At 43.0% G+C, this 22,041-nt stretch overlaps 1 protein-coding gene across 2 annotated transcripts in view; it reads left to right on the top strand.

Moving 5' to 3' along the window:
• LOC129824466 (excitatory amino acid transporter 5-like) overlaps positions 1–22,041 on the top strand; it is a 64,174-nt gene that overhangs the window by 36,158 nt on the left and 5,975 nt on the right. The window contains exons 3-10 of one of the 2 annotated variants that reach the window (XM_055884158.1): positions 2,409–2,624; positions 9,161–9,203; positions 10,184–10,418; positions 10,797–10,896; positions 11,666–11,899; positions 13,383–13,577; positions 20,380–20,514; positions 20,858–20,957. In XM_055884158.1, coding sequence (XP_055740133.1) covers positions 2,409–2,624; positions 9,161–9,203; positions 10,184–10,418; positions 10,797–10,896; positions 11,666–11,899; positions 13,383–13,577; positions 20,380–20,514; positions 20,858–20,957 — 1,258 coding nt within the window. Of the gene's footprint in view, positions 1–2,408; positions 2,625–9,160; positions 9,204–10,183; positions 10,419–10,796; positions 10,897–11,665; positions 11,900–13,382; positions 13,578–20,379; positions 20,515–20,857; positions 20,963–22,041 lie in introns of both variants that reach the window. The other variant, XM_055884157.1, reaches the window with a different exon arrangement.

Genomic DNA, 22,041 nt, shown 5'->3' with positions numbered 1-22,041 from the left:
CCCCAGGTTAAAGTTCACACAAATGCCTCTGTAAATGTTAGGGTCAAATTTGTCTCCGTTCTTAAAGATTGGGGTTATGAGTACTTGATTACAGATGAACCTACACTCAGGATCAAATGAAACAGTTTTAGCCAATAAAAATTTTGCACTAGTGAATTTGAGCATCTCATTTAGGAAACCATCAGGTCCGCATGCTTCTTCAATTTGAGGGCCTGAAGTTTCTAATAATAAGTGTATGTGGTATCTAGAAAGTTGTTGTGTTTGGATTTTTTGGTTACTGGTTGCCTTCTGGTATTCTTCTGTGCTGTTTTCATACAGCATGCTGGCCCATCTGTATGAATTTCTGAAGTTGCACAGCTTTCTGGGCTGTGAATGTGTGGTTGTTTCCAAGTCTGTACTTTTGAGGAACAAGGTCATTTGTCCGTGGTCAGACAGAGTTGTTAGTGGCTTGATGGTGAATTAGCTAAGAGAGAAAGGGTCAATGTCTGTAATCATATAGTCTACTGTGCTGTGGCCAAGAGGTGAGTAATAGGTGAATATCCCCAAAGAGTCCCCCCGTAACCTACCATTAACAAAGTACAGACTCAGGCTTTGACAGAGCTGCAACAAATCCCTTCCGTTTTTGTTGATGGTGCTGTCACTGTTGTTTCTATGGGGCGGATTAAGACAGAAACAGTATGACCTGTAATAAAGCTGTCCCCTCGTGTGGTCGTTAGGTCAGATAGTGTGCCTGTGAGCGCATGTGTGTCCCCACAGATCAGCACATTTCCCTGTGCCTGGAAATGGCATCTCCTCCTCAATGGTGGGGAATATCTCCTCTGAGTAATATGGGATTTTGAGGGGGGGATATATATTGCACAAAGTAACGCATCTTTTTCTGTCAGTACAAGTTACTTTTTCAGTTTTAACCATATGTCATATGGCCATTTTGAGGCGATCAATTAGATTTTGTAGTTTGGGTTTGTGCCAAATGATCAATACTCCAGAGTCTCTACCTCTATTGACAGATCTGTGTTTCTGTGATGGCACAATTATCTCTCTGTAGCCTGTGGGACAGTGAGTGACAATGTCAGCCTTACACCATGTCTCCTGCAGAATGATGACATCAACAACTTTTCAGTGGTACACTCTTCAGTCCAAAGATTGACAAGTTTAGGTCCTGAATGTTTCACATGCTAACTGATAGTGATTTCACGTTGCAATGAAGAAAGAATAGCACAGAAAAAAAATACAGTAACTACCAAGTTGTTAGGAGTGAGATAAACAATGGATAACTGTCACGAGAATTATGTTCTCAATGTTTATAAACCCAATTCAATTAACTACTCAGTCTGCGACCCAGAACTTATAAGATACTGGTTGAATGAAACAGACGGATGCCCAGCTACGATCGTCAGAAAGTTTATTTACGAGAGCGCTAGTTAGTTGTACAAAACCATTCATTTTATACTGGCTTCTTACGCACATACTTTCACGCACAAACATTAGGTATCCTACGCACACACTGTCCCACTACCCAGCCGACAAAGATTAGGGACCGTGAGAAGCACTCCCTGTCCTTTCCCAAATCTCTCTGTGGCCCCTAGCCACGGTCGGCACCGAATCTTGCTCAGATAGTCTGTGTTTAAGACACTTTAGAGACATATTGTTATATTGTTTTACCCTAAATCTGACTAAAACTACACACATCATTTCTTATAAATTTACTGATTATGACTACACGCATCATTAATAATAATTTGATGATTCTAATTGTATTTCATTGATGATTCTAATCAATTACATACATTTATATAGTTTCAGGGTGGAACATTCTAATCATTCATTTAAACATAGAAATTCCATCCACAATAACAGCAAACGTGTTTTCTTTTTTCCTTCTTTCTATTGAACAAGTAAACTCTTAGTATAGCAGTGTATGCGTGTGCGTCGAGTGGAGTTTAGTGCAGATATACTGGAGGAGCTGTTTAATCTCACTCAATCCTCCAGAGTTCTCCTTTTCTCTGAGGGCCTCAGCGTAGCTGCGCTGGTCCTGCTGTTGGGCAACGTGGAGGGTGGCCAGATCTGGGCCGGGGGGCTGCCACTCTGGTTTGGTAGAGGTGGTGGTCTGGTGTGGGGCAGTAGACTGGGCCTGGTCCAGTCTGGCTGTGCCGATGGAAGTGGTGATGCTCTGGTGGTGGGTAGGGCCTGTGGGGTGCGCTGGGTCTGGTGTGGAATTGAGGGGGCTTGGGGCTCCTTGGTGGTCTGGTAGGGATCTCTGGGTGGTCCTCTGTCCAGTAAGACGTGGGGTGTTTGTCTACCAAGTGCCCCCTAACCATTCTGTTTCTCTCTGTCTTCTCTCCCTGTGATGATCTGCCTGGCTCTTTCACTTCCTAACCATTCCTTTTCTCTTCTCTCTCTCTCTCCAGTTTGATGTCGGGGCTAGCAGCCTTGGATGCCAAGTGTTCCAGCCGCCTGGGCATCATGACCGTCTCCTACTACCTGTGGACCACCTTTGTGGCGGTGGTGGTGGGCATCCTCATGGTTACCATCATCCACCCAGGGGGCGCCGCTCAGAAGGAGGACAACGAGGACAGCGGCAAGCCAATCATGAGCTCCGCTGATGCCCTGCTTGATCTGATTCGGTAAGAGACAGGAAGAAGATCATTACATTGACCTTTGACCTTTGTTGTTGCGTGTCCTACTGAATTGAATCGTTCTAAAATCAGCCTACAGTGAAGGTTCAATTGTTCAAGGGTTCCAATGTTGAGGGGTTATATTTGTCACGTTTACAATAAACATTTGTTTCCCCAGTGCAAAACATATTCTAGACAGGAATAATGCTATTACTTTGCCAGTTCCTCTTCAAGCCTCTGTACTCTGTGACTGTTGACCTGCTAAAGGCTTTGCTGCTCAATAAATCAAATGTATTTACATAGTGACTTTTATAAAAGCAACATTTCTTACAAGGGTTTTACACAGTAACCTGGCAACTGCAGATTCCCAAGACCCTCTAGACCTCACTCAGTAAGAGACCTCCCCTTCATCAGAATTTGTTTGAGGCAGGCTTTAGAAAAATGATTTGATATGATAAATGATAAATGATAAAACCATGCGTGTGTCCGTGAGTGTGTGCGTGCATGTGTGCATGTGCGTTCCGTGTGGAGATTGTAGCAGGCAGCTAAGGGGCTTCCAGCTCTTAGCTTCACCTCTTCAGTTAACAACAACAATCCTCAGCAGAGCCTTGGAATATAATTACCATTGGTTCCTATGAATAGGGTGCCATTTGGGATGTAGGCCATTTAGCAAATAACCATGGCCCTCAAAATGCCTTATGCACTCCAAGATCTTAAGCACAAGAAATGTGTAAGATATAGTGCTAATTGGATTCGTAACATATCGTCCAAATTTTTTTATAAAAAATTGAAGGACGTAACAAATAATTAGAAATGGATGACGCCGTACACAATTTGATGACGTAGTACACAAAAAACGGGTACCACTTTTGGCTCGTGAACACCACTTTCAAAACTACTGGCTGAAATTATGCAAAAGTTCGAGAGTGCATCTTTGATGCGTTATTAAAAATCATTAAAAAGCAGCATTTTTTGTCTCTTTGTTTGTTCTCTTTTCCATCCAATGCCACCGTGTCAACGCTCCAGCTAATGGATCATTAGTGTTTCCTATATACAGTTGAAGTCAGAAGTTTACATACACTTAGGTTGGAGTCATTAAAACTCGTTTTTAACCTCTCCGCAAATTTCTTGTTAACAAACTATAGTTTTGGCATGTTGGTTAGGACATCTAGTTTGTGCATGACAAGTAATTTTTCAAAAAATTGTTTACAGACAGATTATTTCACTTATAATTCACTGTATCACAATTCCAGTGGGTCATCTGTACAAACAATAGTATGCAAGTATAAACACCATGGGACCACGCAGCCATCATACCGCTCAGGAAGGATACGCGTTCTGTCTCCTAGAGATGAACGTACTTTGGTGCGAAAAGTGCAAATCGACCCCAGAACAACAGCAACTGGCCTTGTGAAGATACTGGAGGAAACAGGTACAAAAGTATCTATAGTCACAATAAAACGAGTCCTATATCGCCATAACTGCAAAAATCACTAAAGCTGGAGATTCTTACCTCCCTCACTAGCTTTAAGCACCAGCTGTCAGAGCAGCTCACTGATCACTGCACCTGTACATAGGCCATCTGTAAATAGCCCATCCAATCTATCTCATCCCCATACTGTATTTATTTATCTTGCTCCTTTGCACCCCAGTATCTCTACTTGCACATTCATCTTCTGCACATTCTACCATTCCAGTGTTTAAATGCTATATTGTAATTACTTTGCCACCATGGCCTATGTATTGCCTTATCTCCCTTATCCTACCTCATTTGTACATGCTGTATATCGACTTTCCTTCTGAATTATTGATTGTATGTTTGTTTATTCCATGTGTAACTCTGTGTTGTTGTATGTGTCGAACTGCTTTGCTTTATCTTGGCCAGGTCGCAGTTGCAAATGAGAACTTGTTCTCAACTAGCCTACCTGGTTAAATAAAGGTGAAATATATATATATATTTTTAAATAACCTGAAAGGCCGCTCAGCAAGGAAGAAGCCACTGCTCCAAACCCGCCATAAAATAGCCAGACTACGGTTTGCAACTGCACATGGGGACAAAGATTGTACTTTTTGTCCTCTGGTCTGATGAAACAAAAATAGAACTGTTTGGCCATAATGATCATCGTTATGTTTGGAGGAAGAAGGGGGACGCTTGCAAGCCGAAGAACACCATCCCAACCGTGAAGCACGGGGGTGGCAGCATCATGTTGTGGGGGTGCTTTGCTGCAAGAGGGACTGGTGCACTTCACAAAATAGATGGCATCTTGAAGATGAAAATTATGTGGATATATTGAAGCAACATCTCAAGACATCAGTCAGGAAGTTAAAGCTTGGTCGCAAATGGGTCTTCCAAATGGACAATGACCCCAAACATACTTCCAAAGTTGTGTCAAAATGGCTAAAGGAGAACAAAGTCAAGGTATTGGAGTGGCCATCACAAAGCCCTGACCTCAACCCTATAGAAAATGTGTGGGCAGAACTGAAAAAGCGTGTGCGAGCAAGGAGGCCTACACACCAGCTCTGTCAGGAGGAATGGGCCAAAATTCACCCAACTTATTGTGGGAAGCTTGTGGAAGGCTACCCGAAACGTTTGACCCAAGTTAAACAATTTAAAGGCAATGCTACCAAATACTAATTCAGTGTATGTAAACTTCTGACCCACTGGGAATGTGATGAAAGAAATAAAAGCTGAAATAAATCATTCTCTCTACTATTATTCTGACATTTCACATTCTCAAAATAAAGTGGTGATCCTAACTGACCTAAGACAGGGCATTTTTACTAGGATTAAAGGTCGGGAATTGTGAAAAACTGAGTTTAAATGTATTTGGCTAAGGTGTATGTAAACTTCCGACTTCAACTTTATGACCACCTCTGTCGCCTCAGTTCAACCCAATCATGTACATAGAAAACATATAATGTCTCTGGTTCAACCTCTGTTCACCATCACTGCAGAGAGGATAAACCATTTGGTACTGTAGCTTCCCAAGACAACATTTAACCCAGACCAGTCCTTTTCACATTTCTCCGGTGAGAGTTTTGAACTGTTTAATTCAACTGTGCCATAGATATTTTGGTAATATTTGAAAAAATATTTGGAAATATAAGGTCAGGGCCTATATTTGGAAAATATTAAGCTATGAACTGCTTAACTGACAATATAACTGCTCTTTTAAAGCCAAGGTTCGCGATAGGCAAAACTGCACCACTGGCTGCCCCCAGCTGCGTTTGTTACTGTTTTTGTTCTGAGGAATTTAGTATCCAGCATCGTGGTATAATATATTTTTTTTGTACATACTCTGATGTTCTACCGTGCGTGCAAATCTCCAGTGTTTGGTTGTCTCTCACCCAGCCACCCTGGTGGTTAACCATGTGTGCTGTGTCATGTGCCGTCTCAGTCTCACAGAGTGTGTGTGTGTGTGCATGCATGTGTGTTTCAGTGACACGAACACGCACAGGATGTAAAGCCTAATGCCTCCTCTGTCAGTGGGTCACAGCTAAGCTAATTAACCAGGTGAGGGATGGAGGGTGGGGTTAGGGTTAGACACAGGGACATGCTAGACTGGCTCAGAGCATCACAGTGTGTATGACCATAACAGTCGGTCAGTGGGCCACTGTCACATGCACTTAGTCACCCAGTCACAGGCCTGTGGCCCTACACAGCTCCCAGTCACAGGCCTATGGCCCTACACAGCTCCCAGTCACAGGCCTGTTGGCATACGTGTTTGTTCACAAACGTGTACATTTTTGACCTTGTCATGGGCTGTCCTGCATCAGAAAATTGTAACGGGTAATCAGATTTATGACGTGAAAATGTGTATGTTAAGCCAGACTGAGGGATTCTGTGGCCCTTACCTACACACAGAGTCCTCATGTGAGAGACTCTACTCAGACAATGGCACTTTATTACTACATTATTACTATTAAGTGTAACTGATTACGGAAGACTGACTATCTTTTATTGTCATTGTGTAAGTACAGGTGGTACTCATTCAGGTGTATTTTGATTAGAGCTGAGCATGTGCATTAGCCTGTTACATGCTGTTAAACACAGGGAACTGATGCAGAGGGTAACCGCACAATTATTTATGAGTTCTTTTTCAACTTGAGAAATGATCAAATGAAAAGTGAGCGCTAAGCCCTTTGACATTTTGAAAACGCGTTGGGGAAAGGACCCGCGTTCAACCAGGGTTGAAGTCAATTCCATTTCAATTCTCGTTCATTCTGGAAGTACACTGAAATTCCAGTTCCAATTCACTTGAATGCTTTTCAATAAGGAACATGTGGAATTGTGATCGACCCCAACCCTGGTATCTACCTAGGCAGCAGCTATGGCACACGAACGTGAGGACAGGAGGAGGGATCCTGCCTGCCCTTGTTGTTGCTGTGTGTTTTTTTTTATCCCAGAGGACAGCTGTGCTCAGGATTTACCCTAAAGCTTTCGAGCCTCCCTCCCTCCCTGCCTTCATCTATCATGCCAGTGTATATACGTGCTTATGTTGGCGCGCCTCTTTTTGTGCGTGTTGGTGCGAGGTGTATGCGTGCGTCTGCGTGTCCAAGTATGTGTGTGCTTACGGCCGTGCGCTTGTGTGTGTGTGTGTGTGTGTTTTAATGTGATGTGTGTATGAACGCGTGTAATGGCGAGGGTGTAATTAGTGGCATTGAGGTCAGTGTTTCGTTCTGATCCACACTGGGTTTGATTATCGGAGTGGTTTATTGGCATGCTCGACTCTCACAGAGGACCGGAACGGATGACTTAGTAATGGAATCGACTGTAAATCAAGTCATATTCAAATCCAATTTATTGGTCTCCTACACAGTTTACAGGCATGACCTGGTGATTAAATATACTGCACTTCAATACTCTACTTCAGTATTTTTATTTTAAATAATCATTTTTTGTTTTTTTCTTAAAACCATCAATCAACAAATGAATCACATGATATTTATACAGTGAATTGTACAAATGTTTAGCGAGTATGTTGTTTATTATTGCACTATATACATATATTTTTTTAAATGTTTATTGAATCATTATTTAACTAGGCAAGTCAGTTAAAAACAAATTCTTATTTACAATGGCGGCCTACCACGGCCAAACCCTAACCTGGACGACGCTGGGCCAATTGTGCGACGCCCTATGGGACTCCCAATCGCGGCCGGTTGTGATACAGCCTGGAATCGAACCAGGGTCTGTAGTGATGCCTCTAGCACTGGCCATATGTTTGCATTTCAAATAGCGACGCTCATCCCGAGCTCGCTCCTCCAGCCCTGGGAGGGACATTCCCGCAAAGTGCAGATTCGATTTGTCTCCTGGTGCCTTCCAAGGCTGAAAGTGATTAAAACTGGACCGGAGGTTGTGAATGTAATTATGTGAATTAAATTGTTGCGCTTGGATTGTTTCAAGAGCTGTATATTAAGTATGTTCAGAGAGACCGGGTCAAAATTGTATGTTGGGTTGACCGGCACATTCCTGTTGTCTGGTCATAACATTCAAAAGGTCAGAGTCTCCTTTGGTTTAACTGAGAACTTGTTTTGCAAGCTCCATTAAAAGACACGTGTGTTTCTTATCAGTTGAGAGTCATTTACTCTGTCTTATACTGTAATTATAATGTATTTTTTTGTACAAAGTAATTGTTTGAGTGTCAATTAATTTGTGACTAATAAATCGTATTAGTTGATTTGAGTAAATGCATTCCTCATTTAAAGAGTAACTCTTTTGATTGACTATACGTTCATAATTTAGTAGGTCTATTGGTAAATGTTATTTACACTATACACATAGCATTATGCGTAGGTTTTAACTTTACATCTCTGGCTAAGATAGACCTAACTTAAAGCTTGGACTGTGGTTGCTATAAACAACTCATAAGTCCTATAAGCCACTTAATAATCACAATAAGCTATCTTAGAACACATATAGATACAGTACCAAGTGGTGACGTGCAGACTCTCAAGCTGGCTAGACCCTTCGGTATACAGTACCAGTCAAAAGTTTGGACACACCTATTCATTCAAGGGTTTTCTTTATTTTATTATTGTCTATATTGTAGAATAATAATGAAGACATCAAAACGATAAAATAACACATATGGAATCATGTAGTAACCAAAAAAGTGTTTAACAAATCAAAATACATTTTAGATTTTAGATTCTTCAAAGTAGCCACCCTTTTCCTTGATGAACGCTTTAGACACTCTTGGCATTGCTACTACTATGTGTTCTACTGAAAATGCTACTACTGTACACATTGTGTACAACGTTTCTGGTTATCCACAAGATGATGTGAAAGAGGGAAGTGGTGTACCAAAAAAGGTTATAAATAAAGTGTAAAGCTTTTGGATGCGGTCAAGTTCTCTGACTCCTCATTTGGAACATTCTGTGCTTCCATGTCTGTTATTGGAAAGTCACAGATTTGAACTTCACATGAAAAGTTTGATTGAAAAATTGTGAATCATGCTTTTTCAGTTATTTCAACACTTCAATTTCTGAAACCTGTCAGCCGGCTACAGAGTTGAACACTTTTCTATATTCTTCCCTTCCAGAAACATGTTCCCAGCCAACTTGGTCCAAGCAACTTTCCAACAGGTGAGCAGTATGACATTATCATACTGTATGTAGTAGAAATGTAGCCGTTTCCATTTTAGTTTCCTAAAGAGTTTTAGGAGTGCCAAAGCATGAAATGCCGATAATAGGAGATTCATGAGATTATTTGAATGGAAGTCTGTATGTTTGAAATACAAATTCACCAAATTATGGGGGACCGTTGACCCGAATGCATTCAGTACAGTATATTTAACTAATTCCGACTCTTTTTCACACACGTACCATCATCATGCTTAGCTTGTATATCTATCTACACATAACATGTTAGATACTTCAGTATGACATTAATGTATATACTGTATATATACTGTATATACACTGAGTGTACAAAACATTATGAACACCTGCTCTTCCCATGACATAGACTGACCAGGTGAATCCAGGTGAAAGCTATGATCCCTTATTGATGACACTTGTTAAATCCACTTCAATTAGTGTAGATGAAGGGGAGGAGACGGGTTAAAGAAGGATTTTTAAGCCTTGAGACAATTGAGGCATTGATCGTGTATGTGTACCATTCAGAGGGTGAATGGGCAAGACAAAAGTTTTAAGTAAGTGCCTTTGAAAAGGGTACGGTAGTAGGTACCAGGCCCACTAGTTTGTGTCAAGAACTGCAACGCTGCTGGGTTTTTCACGCTCAGCAGTTTCCCGTTGTGTTTCAAGAATGGTCCATCACCCAAGGACATCCAGCCAACTTGACACAACTGTGAGAAGCATTGAAGTCAACATGGGCCAGCATCCCTGTGGAACGCTTTCGTGAATGAATTGAGGCTGTTCTGATATTTAGAAGGTGTTTTGTACACTAAGTATATATCTGGTCTTGTTACTTTAGTAACGTCCCAGGAGTATTCTCATAATGAAGCCACCCCTGCCCAAAGTGGCAGCTGCCCTGACAGAGAGCTTTATACAGTATATGTTGAATACTTGAATATGATATTCATGTATACATCTGGTCTTATTAGTACCGTACCAGGAGTATCCCCATCATGAAGGCCCCCCCACCCACGGTGGCAACCTCCCTGATGGAGAGCACCACCCGGAGGGTCTATATCTACGGTGTCCAGGACGACAACGGCACCGATATCCAGAACTTCTCCCTGGACTTGACACCTCCGCCTGACATCCAGATGCGCACACTGCCCGGGACCAGCGATGGCATGAACGTACTGGGGATCGTCATCTTTTCCGCCACCATGGGTGAGTGACGTCATCACTGACCTCTGACCTCTGAACTCTAACCCTAACCCCCCCAGACACCCTGTGATGTCATTATGGGTGAGAGACAGTTCCACTAACAAATGCACACACCGACGTGCACGCATGCATGCACACACACAAACACACACTAAGGCACACTGCCTTGTAGTGTCATTATGTTTGAGTGACATCGTCGACACTATCACTATCATCCTTGCCCTTCATCTAGTTAAACTTTACTTTACACTTTAGTTCTTTCCTCAATGTCTATCAATTCCCTATAGTTAAAGCACAAACTATTAGCAAATCAATCTGGCCCACGGTTTGGTGTCCATGTTGTCTCAGTCTGACACCATGTGTTGGTGTTGGTCTCTCCAGGTATCATGCTGGGAAGAATGGGGCCTAATGGCAGCGCCTTGGTCAACTTCTGTCAGAGTCTGAACGAGGCTGTCCTGAAGATTGTCGCCATAGTGATCTGGTAAGAGGAAAACAAGGAACTCAGTTGGGGTCTCAACTTACTGTTGAGTTAGAATAGTAGAATGCACAAGGTGCAAGATCAACATTTGGTTGTGGATCAGCAATTTTTCTCTTGTTCTGTCAGTCACTGACAGTCACTCAATTAGCCATGTCAGCTTTAAAAATATATATTGGTAAGTTAAGTCTAGCCAGCTGTCTAAACTTGTGGTAATCATGATTGACCACCGACCAGGCACAGAGGGCACGTGCCCAGGGCCCTGACCTCCAGGTGGGCCCCATTTATTTGGTCTGTCACTCTAACTCAGATATCATTAACATGGCATAAGTAATGGCAAAGGTGTAAAAAATACATATCTTCAACGCATGGCAAAATGGGTCGAATTGCAGGAAATTAGATGTAAAACTGTAAAAAAAATGATCTCTGCCCCATGGCGAAATGAATAGAATTGCCTGACATGTTTTATAAAATTACCAGGAGTATTCTCACAAAATGTCTCTCCACCTCATAGCAAAATGTGTAGAACTGCAGAAATCTTGCTTTAAAACTGCCACATTTTCAGTACAACCCAAATGTGTAGAATTGCAGGAAATTAACTTAAAAATCAAAGGGTTTCTCTCCACCGTCAAGAGCAGGGCCAACCAAATCTCGCTTAGGCCCCCCAAAAGACTAGAGCCAGCTCTGTTAAAAAAATTGCCTGTTTGGGTAAAAAAAAAGACCTACAATGAGAATCTACAATGTAAACAACTCTTAATTTCCTGGTCCACCGCAGGTACTTCCCTTTCGGCATTGTGTTCCTGGTCGCCGGTAAGATCCTGGAGATGGACGACCCATCGGCCATGGGGAAGAAGTTGGGGTTCTACGCTATCACCGTGGTGATGGGGCTGGTGCTGCACGGTCTCTTCATCCTACCAGCCATGTACTTCTTCATCACAAAGAAGAGTCCCATCGTCTACATCAGGGGCATCCTGCAGGCCCTGCTCATCTCCCTGGCAACCTCGTCCAGGTAAACAACAACAACAACAACCATAACACTGACCCTAACCCTAACCCTAGCTTCATATCCACACACCGGCTCAATCCTAACCCTAGCTCCAGCCGCAATCCTAGCCGTAACCCTAGACATAATACTAACCCTAGACATAACCCTAACCCTAGCTCCAGCCACAGCCATAACACTAACCCTAGTCATAACCCTATAACCATAACCCTAGCTCCAGTCACATTCCCTACTCTAACCTAATAAATGTGGTCACATCTTTTCTAAACATCATCATATGGCACTGATCTCACTCAGATCTCATCGCATTTGTTGGTATGGAGCCCTTGAGACCCTGTATGGCCCCAACCCGATCTAGTCATGGAGACATCAACTAGGGTGACCGTTGAAAAAGGCATTAATAGATGGTCCGACGGGTGTATAGACTTTCACTATTTTCACATTGTGCTGCCTCAAAATGTCATCTAAAAAGGGACGCAATTTGATATTTTCCCTACAGTTCTACACAAACTACTCCACATTTTCAAAGTGAAAGAAAATTACAGAAAATGATTCTAATTATAAAACATTGAAAAACAAAGATGTCTTGTTTGCGTATGTCTTCACACCCCAGAGAGAATACTTGATGGAAGCACCTTCGGCAGCCTTTACAGCTGTGAATCATTTTGAATACGATTCTAACTCCTTGGGCAACATATATACATTGTTTTTGTCAAAATTGCTCAAGCTCAGTAACTTTGGCTGGGAATCATTGATGGACAGCAATATTCAAACCTTGTCTCTGATTTTCAAGCAAAGTCCGGACTGAGACTGGACCACTAAGGAACACGCAACACCTCTTGGAAAGCAATTCTGGTGTGTCTTTGGCATTAAAATGTGTGTCATTGTCCCGAAAAAAAGCCAGGATTCAGAAGACTATGGCGGGTATTTCTCAAACTTTGACATGGGCTTTGCTCTTTTCATATTTATTTTGATCCTGACAAGCTCCCCAGTCTCTGCCGGTGACAACCATAACCGTAACATGATGCTGCCGCCACAATACTTGAAAACACAGAGGGTTTCACTCTATATATAGTCTTTAGTTTAGGACAAAAAGTTAATTCCTTTGCCGTGTTGTCTTGCAGCTGCTATGCCAAGCAACTATATTATTCATTAAGGAAAGCACTAATATCTTCAAATACCATTCCTCAGTGAAATACTGTTACCTGAGTTTGTCAGTTAACACAGACTGCCTGCAGCTAAAATAGAGTTGAGCACAGCCCATTTCACCTTAATCTAATCATAGAAATAGAATCCCTAGAATGGACAAAACCCCTCAGACCATGCTGATTTGACTCATACACATAGGTACAATCAATATGGCCACCTGTCCACCCATCACTAATGTTGAATGGTAATGCCTATTCAGTTTACAAGACAATAGAGTTTAGCGAGTTTAATCCAAAATGAATACTTATCTAAAACGCAATCTGCTCCTTTGTCTCCTCAGCTCTGCCACACTGCCTATAACCTTCAAGTGCCTCCTGGAGAACAACCACATCGACCGACGCATCATCCGCTTCGTACTCCCCGTGGGCGCCACCATCAACATGGACGGGACGGCACTCTATGAGGCAGTGGCGGCCATCTTCATCGCCCAGGTTAACAACTACGAGTTGGACTTTGGCCAGATCATCACTATCAGGTATGCATCCTATAATCTTAGGGGGAGGGGAGAGTCAACACATTCTTGTGAGAGGGTTTCTAGTATTTTAGGCCGGGATTCAATCAGAAACCACACTATAGCACGCTTACTTTTAAAGGGGCACTGCGGTTGTATACCCATTTTTGGTCTCATTATTTAATTATATGTACCCAATGATTCTTGATGAATATAACTTAAAAATGTCTCATGAGCTTACCCAATCAGAACCCAGAAATATAAGCTTGTTTTACTCCAATGTTTGTAAATAAAGTAAGTGCAAACAAACACTATATGGCCACAAAACATGGTTAAGGGCCCGATTCAATCAGATCCGCTTAAGCCGACATCTACATAGCTTCTGTTTTGACGGTGCCGGATTGGAACTGGGTTAGAGCAGTCAAATCCACAAGCGGCTTCTGGCATTATACCTAAAGCGGACATTGCCATTGGCTACACGGAGTCTCATTAAGAGAAATCCCACGCAGCCTTGTTTGTAAGTTAGAACACTGGAATGTGAAAAGTAATCTACACCTTGATTAGGCGGATAGAAATCCTCATGATTTAGTTGAATGATTTTCCATTTGAGCGTCATTATTTCTAAATAGCCTACACTTTCTCGTTGTACACTTTAACATGAGTGGGACGTGTGTGGCTTCGTGACAACGATCACAAGAGCAGCTGTTCACCGATTTGACAGCACCAACACAGTTGCACACCACCAAATCATCTGCTATGCAGGTGACAGCTATCTCCGGTTAACGCTTGATCTGATTGAATCCAGGCCTAGAACTATCATTTTGAATATATACGTCCGTATCATGAATGGTCAGTCCTTGCATCTATGGCTCTGTCTATGAATTTTGAAAGTGGTCACATTTCTTCAGGCCCATCACAATAGCATTTTACAGAAACGGGCAGGGAGTGCGCTTTGTTATCGTTTCAACTGCAGATTGCCGCTTTACTTAAAAGTTATTTGTAATTGAGCCGACATCTGTAGCGCTTGCCTTGAACGCGATCTCCACGAAGGCATTTAAAAGACATATTGTCTCCGAGCGAAATTGGGAACACCGGCCTTAGTATGAAAATGGATGCATGGGGCATCTGGATTACAATTGCAGACTGACTTATTAAACACGTAGAAAGTATTTAGGATTACAACACGTGATGTAAACAAATAGGTCAAAAACTTGGAGAAATGTGGGAAGATCCGATTTTTCGCAATGGAATTTCCTGGGATGGAACGGGGTGGAAAATACATGGTTGTCATATTGATTGCTTAAATCATCCAGTTATGTGTTTGCCTGTGCGGCTACATTTTATAGGCACCAATGATAAGCATGTGTGGAATTATTTTGTCCAAAATAGCACCAAGGGTACAACAAATCTCTAGCTTTGCGTTTTGTGCCACACAGACATGTATCTGGTGTTACAGTTTTCAGGATGAATGAATGAATATTATGAGATTATACTAAATCAAACACGTAGATGAACGCATGCAGGCAGACAGACAGGCAGGCAGACAGGCAGACAGACAGGCAGGCAGGCAGGCAGGCAGGCAGGCAGGCAGATTAGCCCAGACCCCTCCTCCACCACACCTGCAGATCCGCGGTGTAAAATGGCCTTGCTCTCCCCTAATTTAATGACATGTTAAACTGTAATAACATTAAGCAGACCTATCCTATCCTCCTCTACTCATCACAACCTGCTGCTTTCCAAAAGGAACCATATTCCCTATATAGTGCACTACTTTCGACCAGGGTCCATAAGGCTTTAGTCAAAAGTAGTGCACTAGATTGGGAATAGGGTGCCTATTTGGACGCAGACCCGACTGTGGCCAGGCAGGCAGTAATCTCCTGGCAGTAAGACCCATATGACCTGTATTACTCAGCTCTCGTCACGGCAGAGTTATCAGGAGGGTTTTTATATTATTTTGTAGCGTCCTGTCTTTTCCTGTGACGTTTGGCTGTTCTTAGCGGAGTACTGGTCAATCTGTAGGCTGTAGTGTCCAGGGCTCCAGAGATAGACTGTGTGTCAGAGTGTATGTCCTAAATGGCACCATGTTCCCATTATAGTGCACTACTTTTGACCAGGTTCCATAGGGCTCTTGTTAAAAGTAGTGCACTATGAAAGGAATAAGGTGCTATCTGCAACGCAGCATGTGTGTCAGTCAGTGTGTTCTCAGAGGCTTCCCAAACAGCGAGGCCAAACGGGACAGAAACTCAGCCATCGTGTCAAATGTCAATTACTGTATCTGTATGTTTGTGTCTGTGTGGGTGCACATAATATACAGTACATGATGTGTATGACAGGATGACAGGTCAAGGATTAGTAGTAGGCCTGATTACCAACAATGACAAGACAGCCTACAGGGAGGAGGTGAGTTCCCTGGCAGAGTGATGCCAGGAAAATAACCTCTCCCTCAACGTCAACAAAATGAAGGAGCTGATCGTGGACTTCAGGGAAAAGCCGAGGGAGCACGCCCCTATCCACATTGACCTTTGGCTTGGCCCCTAAGACTCTCAGAAACTTTTACAGATGCACAATTGACAGACAAAGCTGGGACCGAGAGACTGATAAACAGCTTGTATTTCAAGGCCATCAGACTGTTAAATAGCCATCACTAGCCGGCTACCACCCGGCTCCTCAACTCTGCACCTTAGCGGCTGCTGCCCTGTATACTGTACATAGACATGGAATCACTGGCCACTTTAGAAACGGAACACTAGTCACTTTAATAATGTTTACATTCTGTTTAACTCATCTCATATGTGTATACTGTATTCTATTCTACTGGATTTAGTCAATGCCAACACTCCAACACGTCCTATTTCTTAATACCATTCTTTTACTTTTAGATTTGTGTATTGTTGTTAATTGTTAGATGCTACTGCACTTTTGGAGCTAGGAACACAAGCATTTGTATGTGACCAATACATTTGATTTGATTTGATTTTGAATTGATTTATTGGTCAAATTCTATCAACACGTCACGCACCAAGAACCAATGGTTTCATTAGTCAGTCTGTCTTTCTTCCACTCTCTTGTTTTAGTTATAACTATGTTTCGGCCCCCCGACCATCCGCTTAAGAAAAATCGGCTCGCGGCTGAATGTAATTGGGGACCCTTGCCCTATGTACTGCATGTCTGCACCCCAAATGGCACCCTATTCCCTATTCAGTGCAGTACATTTGACCAGAGCCCAGTAGTGCACTGAATAGGGAATAGGGTGCTATTTGCAACCATGCAGTACATAGGGCAAGGGTCCCCAATTACATTCAGCAGTGAGCCGATTTTTCTTAAGTGGATGGTCGGCGGCCCTGAACATAGTTCTAAATAATTTGTACACTGCAAATTGACCGCAAGAATCCCAAACAGATATAGCACTTAACAAAATCAGAATATTTTCAAACCTTGATTACAATAGGATACAATCACATATGCTTCTCTATTAAATAAATGGAATTACTTGGGAACAGATTTACTGTTGCTGCTACCGTCTCTTATGACCAAAAATTACTTCTGGATATCAGAAGAGTTATTACTCGCCTCGAACTGGAAGAAGCTTTTTCCTTTAACGAGTCTGACGCAAATGATACACTGCTTTCTCGGGAACAGCCCCAAATCCCCATCATTTACGTGAAGAAAAGACAGAGAAAAAAGGGGCTGAGGTCGGACTGCCTTCTGCAATCATTGCAAAATAAAGATTATCCTACCAACGGGACATTAAAAACTGTAATATCTTATGTTTCACCGAGTCGTGGCTGAATGACGACACGGATAATATAAAGCTGGCGGGATTTTCCATGCACCGGCAAAACAGAGAAGCTTCGTCTGGTAAGACGAGGGGTGGGGGTGTTTGTCTTTTTGTCAATAACAGCTGGTGCGCGATGTCTAATATTAAAGAAGTCTCGAGGATTTGCTCGCCTGAGGTAGAGTACCTTATGATAAGCTATAGACCACACTATCTAACAAAGAGAGTTCTCGTCTATATTATTCATAACCGTCTATATACCACCACAAACCGATGCTGACACTATGACCACACTCAACCAACTGTATAAGGCCATAAGCAAACAAGAAAATGCTCATCCAGAAGCGGCGCTCCTAGTGGCAGGAGACTTTAATGCAGCAAACAAATCCGTTTTACCTCATTTCTACCAGCATGTCACAAGTGCAACCAGAGGAAAAAAAATTCTAGACCACCTTTACTTCACACACAGAGATTCATACAAAGCTCTCCCCCGCCCTCCATTTGGCAAATCTGACCATAATTATATCCTCCTGATTCCTGCTTACAAGCAAAAACTAAAGCAGAAAGTACCAGTGAATCGCTCAATATGGAAGTGGTCAGATGACGCGGATGCTACGCTACAGGACTGTTTTGCTAACACAGACTGGAATATGTTCTGGGATTCATCCAATGGCATTGAGGTGTTTACCACCTCAGTCATCGACTTCATCAATAAGTGCATCGATGACATTGTCCCCACAGTGACCGTGCGTACATATCCCAACCAGAAGCCATGGATTACAGGCAACATCCGCATTGAGCTTAAGGCTAGAGCTGCCGCTTTTAAGGACTGGGACACTAATCCGGATGCTTATAAGAAATCCCGCTATGCCGTCAGATGAACCATCAAACAAGCAAAGTGTCAATACAGGATTAAGATTGAATCCTACTACACCGGCTCTGACGCTCATTGGATGTGGCAGTACTTGAAAACTATTACAGACTACAAAGGGAAACCCAGACGCAAGCTGCCCAGTGATGCGAGCCTACAAGATGAGCTAAAAGCCTTTTATGCTCGCTTCGAGGCAAGCAACACTGAAGCATGCATGAGAGCACCAGCTGTTCTGCACGACTGTGTGATAAAGCTCTTGGTAGTTGATGTGAGCAAGACCTTTAAACAGGTCAACATTCACAAAGCCGTGGGGCCAGACGGGTTTCCAGGACGTATACTCAAAGCATGCCCGGATCAACTGGCAAGTGTCGTCACTGACATTTTCAACCTCTCACTGACCGAGTCTGTAATACATGTTTCAAGCAGACCACCATAGTCCCTGTGCCAAAGGAAGCGAAGGTAACCTGCCTAAATGATTACTGCCCCGTAGCAGTCACGTCGGTAGCCATTAAGTGCTTTGAAAGGCTGGTCATGGCTCACATGAACAGCATCCTCCCCGATAACCTAGACCCACTCCAATTCACATACCGCCCCAACAGATCCACAGATGACACAATCTCTATCACACTCCACACTGCCTTTTCCCACCTGGACAAAAGGAACACCTATGTGCGAATGCTGTTCATTGACTACAGCTCAGCGTTTAACACCATAGTGCCCACAAAGCTCATCACTAAGCTAAGAACCCTGGGACTAAACACATCCCTCTGCATCTGGATCCTGTACTTCCTGACTGGCCGCCCCCTGGTGGTAAGGGTAGGCAACAACACATCTGCCACGCTGATCCTCAACACTGGGGCCCCTCAGGGGTGTGTACTTAGTTCCCTCCTGTACTCCCTGTTCACCAACAACTATGTGGCTAAACAAAACTCCAACACCATCGTTAAGTTTGCTGACGACACAACACCGACAACGATGAGACAGCCTATAGGGTCAGTGTGGTGCCAGGACAACAACCTCTGCCTCAATGTGAGCATAACAAAGGAGCTGATCATGGACTACAGGAAAAGGTGGGTCGAACAGACCCCCATTAACATCGACTGGGCTGTAGTGGTGTGGGTCGAGAGTTTAAAAGTTCCTTGGTGTCCACATCGCCAACAAACTATTATGGTCCAAACAAACCAAGACAGTCGTGAAGAGGGCACGACAACACCTTTTCCCCCTCAGGAGACTGAAAAGATTTGGCATGGGTCCTCAGATCCTCAAAAAGTCTACAGCTGCACCATCAAGAGCATCCTGAACGGTTGCATCACCGCCTGGTATGGCAACTGCTCGGCATCTGGCCGTAAGGCGCTACAGAGGGTAGTGCGTACGGCCCAGTACATCACTTCCTGCCATCCAGGACCTGTATACTAGCCGGTGTCAGAGGAAAGCCCTAAAAATTGTCAGACTCCAGTCACCCAAGTCATAGACTGTTCTCTCTGATACCGCATGGCAAGCGGTACCGTAGCACCAAGTATAGGACCAAAAGGCTCCTTAACAGCTTCTACCCCCAAGCCATAAGACTGCTGAACAATTAATCAAATGGCCACCGGACTATTTACATTGACTCCCCCCACATTTGTTTTGTACACTGCTGCTACTGTCTGTTTATTATCTAAGCATAGTCACTTCACCCCTACCTCCATGTACAAATTACCTTGACTAACCTGTAGCCCCGCACATTGACTCGGTACCGGTACCTCATTATTGTTATTTTAGTGTTATCAATTATAATTTTTTACTTTAGTTTATTTGGTAAACATTTTCTTAACTCTTTCTTGAACTGCACTGTTGGTTAAGGGCTTGTAAGTAAGCATTTTACGGTAAGGTCTACACTGTTGTATTCAGCGCATGTGACAAATAAAGTTTGATTTGATTTGGTTAGAATCCAGGCTGTATCACATCCGTCTGTGATTGGGAGTCCCATAGGGTGGCGTACAATTGGCCCAGCGTCGCCTGGGTTTGGCCGGGGTTGGCCGTTATTGTGAATAAGAATTTGTTCTTAACTGACTTGCCTAGTTAAATAAAGGTTCAATTTAAAAAAACTATACAAAAATTGGGAGGTGTTGGACACTGTACAGATTTGTGCTAATACAGTTAAGGTCACTGGTTTAATTTCCTCTCTCTCCTGATCCCAGTATCACAGCCACAGCTGCCAGTATTGGTGCAGCTGGAATTCCGCAGGCAGGACTGGTCACCATGGTGATCGTGCTAACCTCAGTGGGCCTGCCCACTGATGACATCACACTCATCATTGCTGTGGATTGGGCGTTGTAAGTACACAACGCTTCTGTTTGATCTTCACCCCCAGTTAAAATTTATGTCAAGACATAATAAAGTTAAGCCTAAGCAAAGTTTGCCGTATTTTACATAGTCAATCAAAAAGTAGTCTTATAGGATCCTGTTATTAAAAATAACATTGTACTGAGATATTACGACAAGTTGATTTTAAAATATATAACAAAGTGATCTCAATATGTCACAAAAACTGTGATACTGTAATGTGTTACTAGTGCTCTCACAACACTACTAGACTGTAGCTTCAGTGTGTGTGCAGTGCACCAACAGAGCCTCCCACCACCACCAAGACAGCTGAATCTCCATTTTGTGTTCCAGAGACCGTTTCAGGACCATGGTCAACGTGATGGGAGACGCTTTGGCCACGGGGATCATGGCTCACATCTGTAGAAAAGATTTTGTCAAGGAGGGAGAGCAGGTGAGAGAAACTCTGTTACTCTATATGCATTGCACCGTGCTCCACACTCTCATGCTCCGAGTGCATTCTCCGAGGAAGTTCTCTTGAGTACGTTCTTGTGAGGACGAGAGTGTGGAGAACGCATAAAACATGACATTTTAGAAGCACTTGCACTCTCCCTACTGTATTACCTCAAGCTGCACCTCCCCATTCACTGAACCAAAGAAGATATACACAACTCAAACATTTTACTTCAAAACTATCAGCTAGCTATCTACAGAGCACTGGGAAAGTATTCAGACCCTTTGACTTTTTCCACATTTTGTTACGTTACAGCCTTATTTTAAAATCCTCATCAATCTACACACAATACCCCAAAATGACAAAGTGAAAACAGGTTTTTAGAAATTCTTGCAAATTTATTACAAATAATAAACAGGAATAGCTTATTTACGTAAGTATTCAGACCCTTTGCTATGATACTCTAAATTGAGCTCATGTGCTTCCTGTTTCCATTGATCATCCTTGAGATGTTTCTACAACTTGATTGGAGTCCACCTGTGGTAAATTAAATTGATTGGACCTGGCGCCATCCCTACGGTGAAACATGGTGGAGGCAGCATCATGCTGTGGGGATGTTTTTCAGTGGCAGGGACTGGGAGACCAGTCAGGATCGAGGGAAAGATGAACAAAGAAAAGTACAGAGAGATCCTTGATGAAAACATGCTCCAGAGTGCTCTGGACCTCAGACTGGGGCGAAGGTTCACTTTCCAACAGGACAACGACCCTTAGCACACAGCCAAGACAACGCACGGAGTGGCCTTTGGGACAAGTCTCTGAATGTCCTTGAGTGGCCCAGTCAGAGCCCGGACTTAAACCTAATCTAATATCTCTGGAGAGACCTGAAAACAGCAGCACTCCCCATCAAACCTGACAGAGCTTGAGGGGATCTGCATTGAAGAATGGGAGAAACTCAAATACAGGTGTGCCAAGCTTATAGCGTCCTACCTAAGAAGAGTCGAGGCTGTAATCGACACAAAAGGCGCTTCAACAAAGTACTGAGTAAAGAGTCTGAATACTTGTTTAAATGAAATAAAAAAATATA

This window comes from Salvelinus fontinalis, chromosome 26 (genome assembly GCF_029448725.1).
Source record: "Salvelinus fontinalis isolate EN_2023a chromosome 26, ASM2944872v1, whole genome shotgun sequence".
NCBI lineage: Eukaryota > Metazoa > Chordata > Actinopteri > Salmoniformes > Salmonidae > Salvelinus > Salvelinus fontinalis.
Note: the sequence above shows the minus strand (reverse complement) of the source record. Positions and strands in the feature narration are given on the sequence as shown.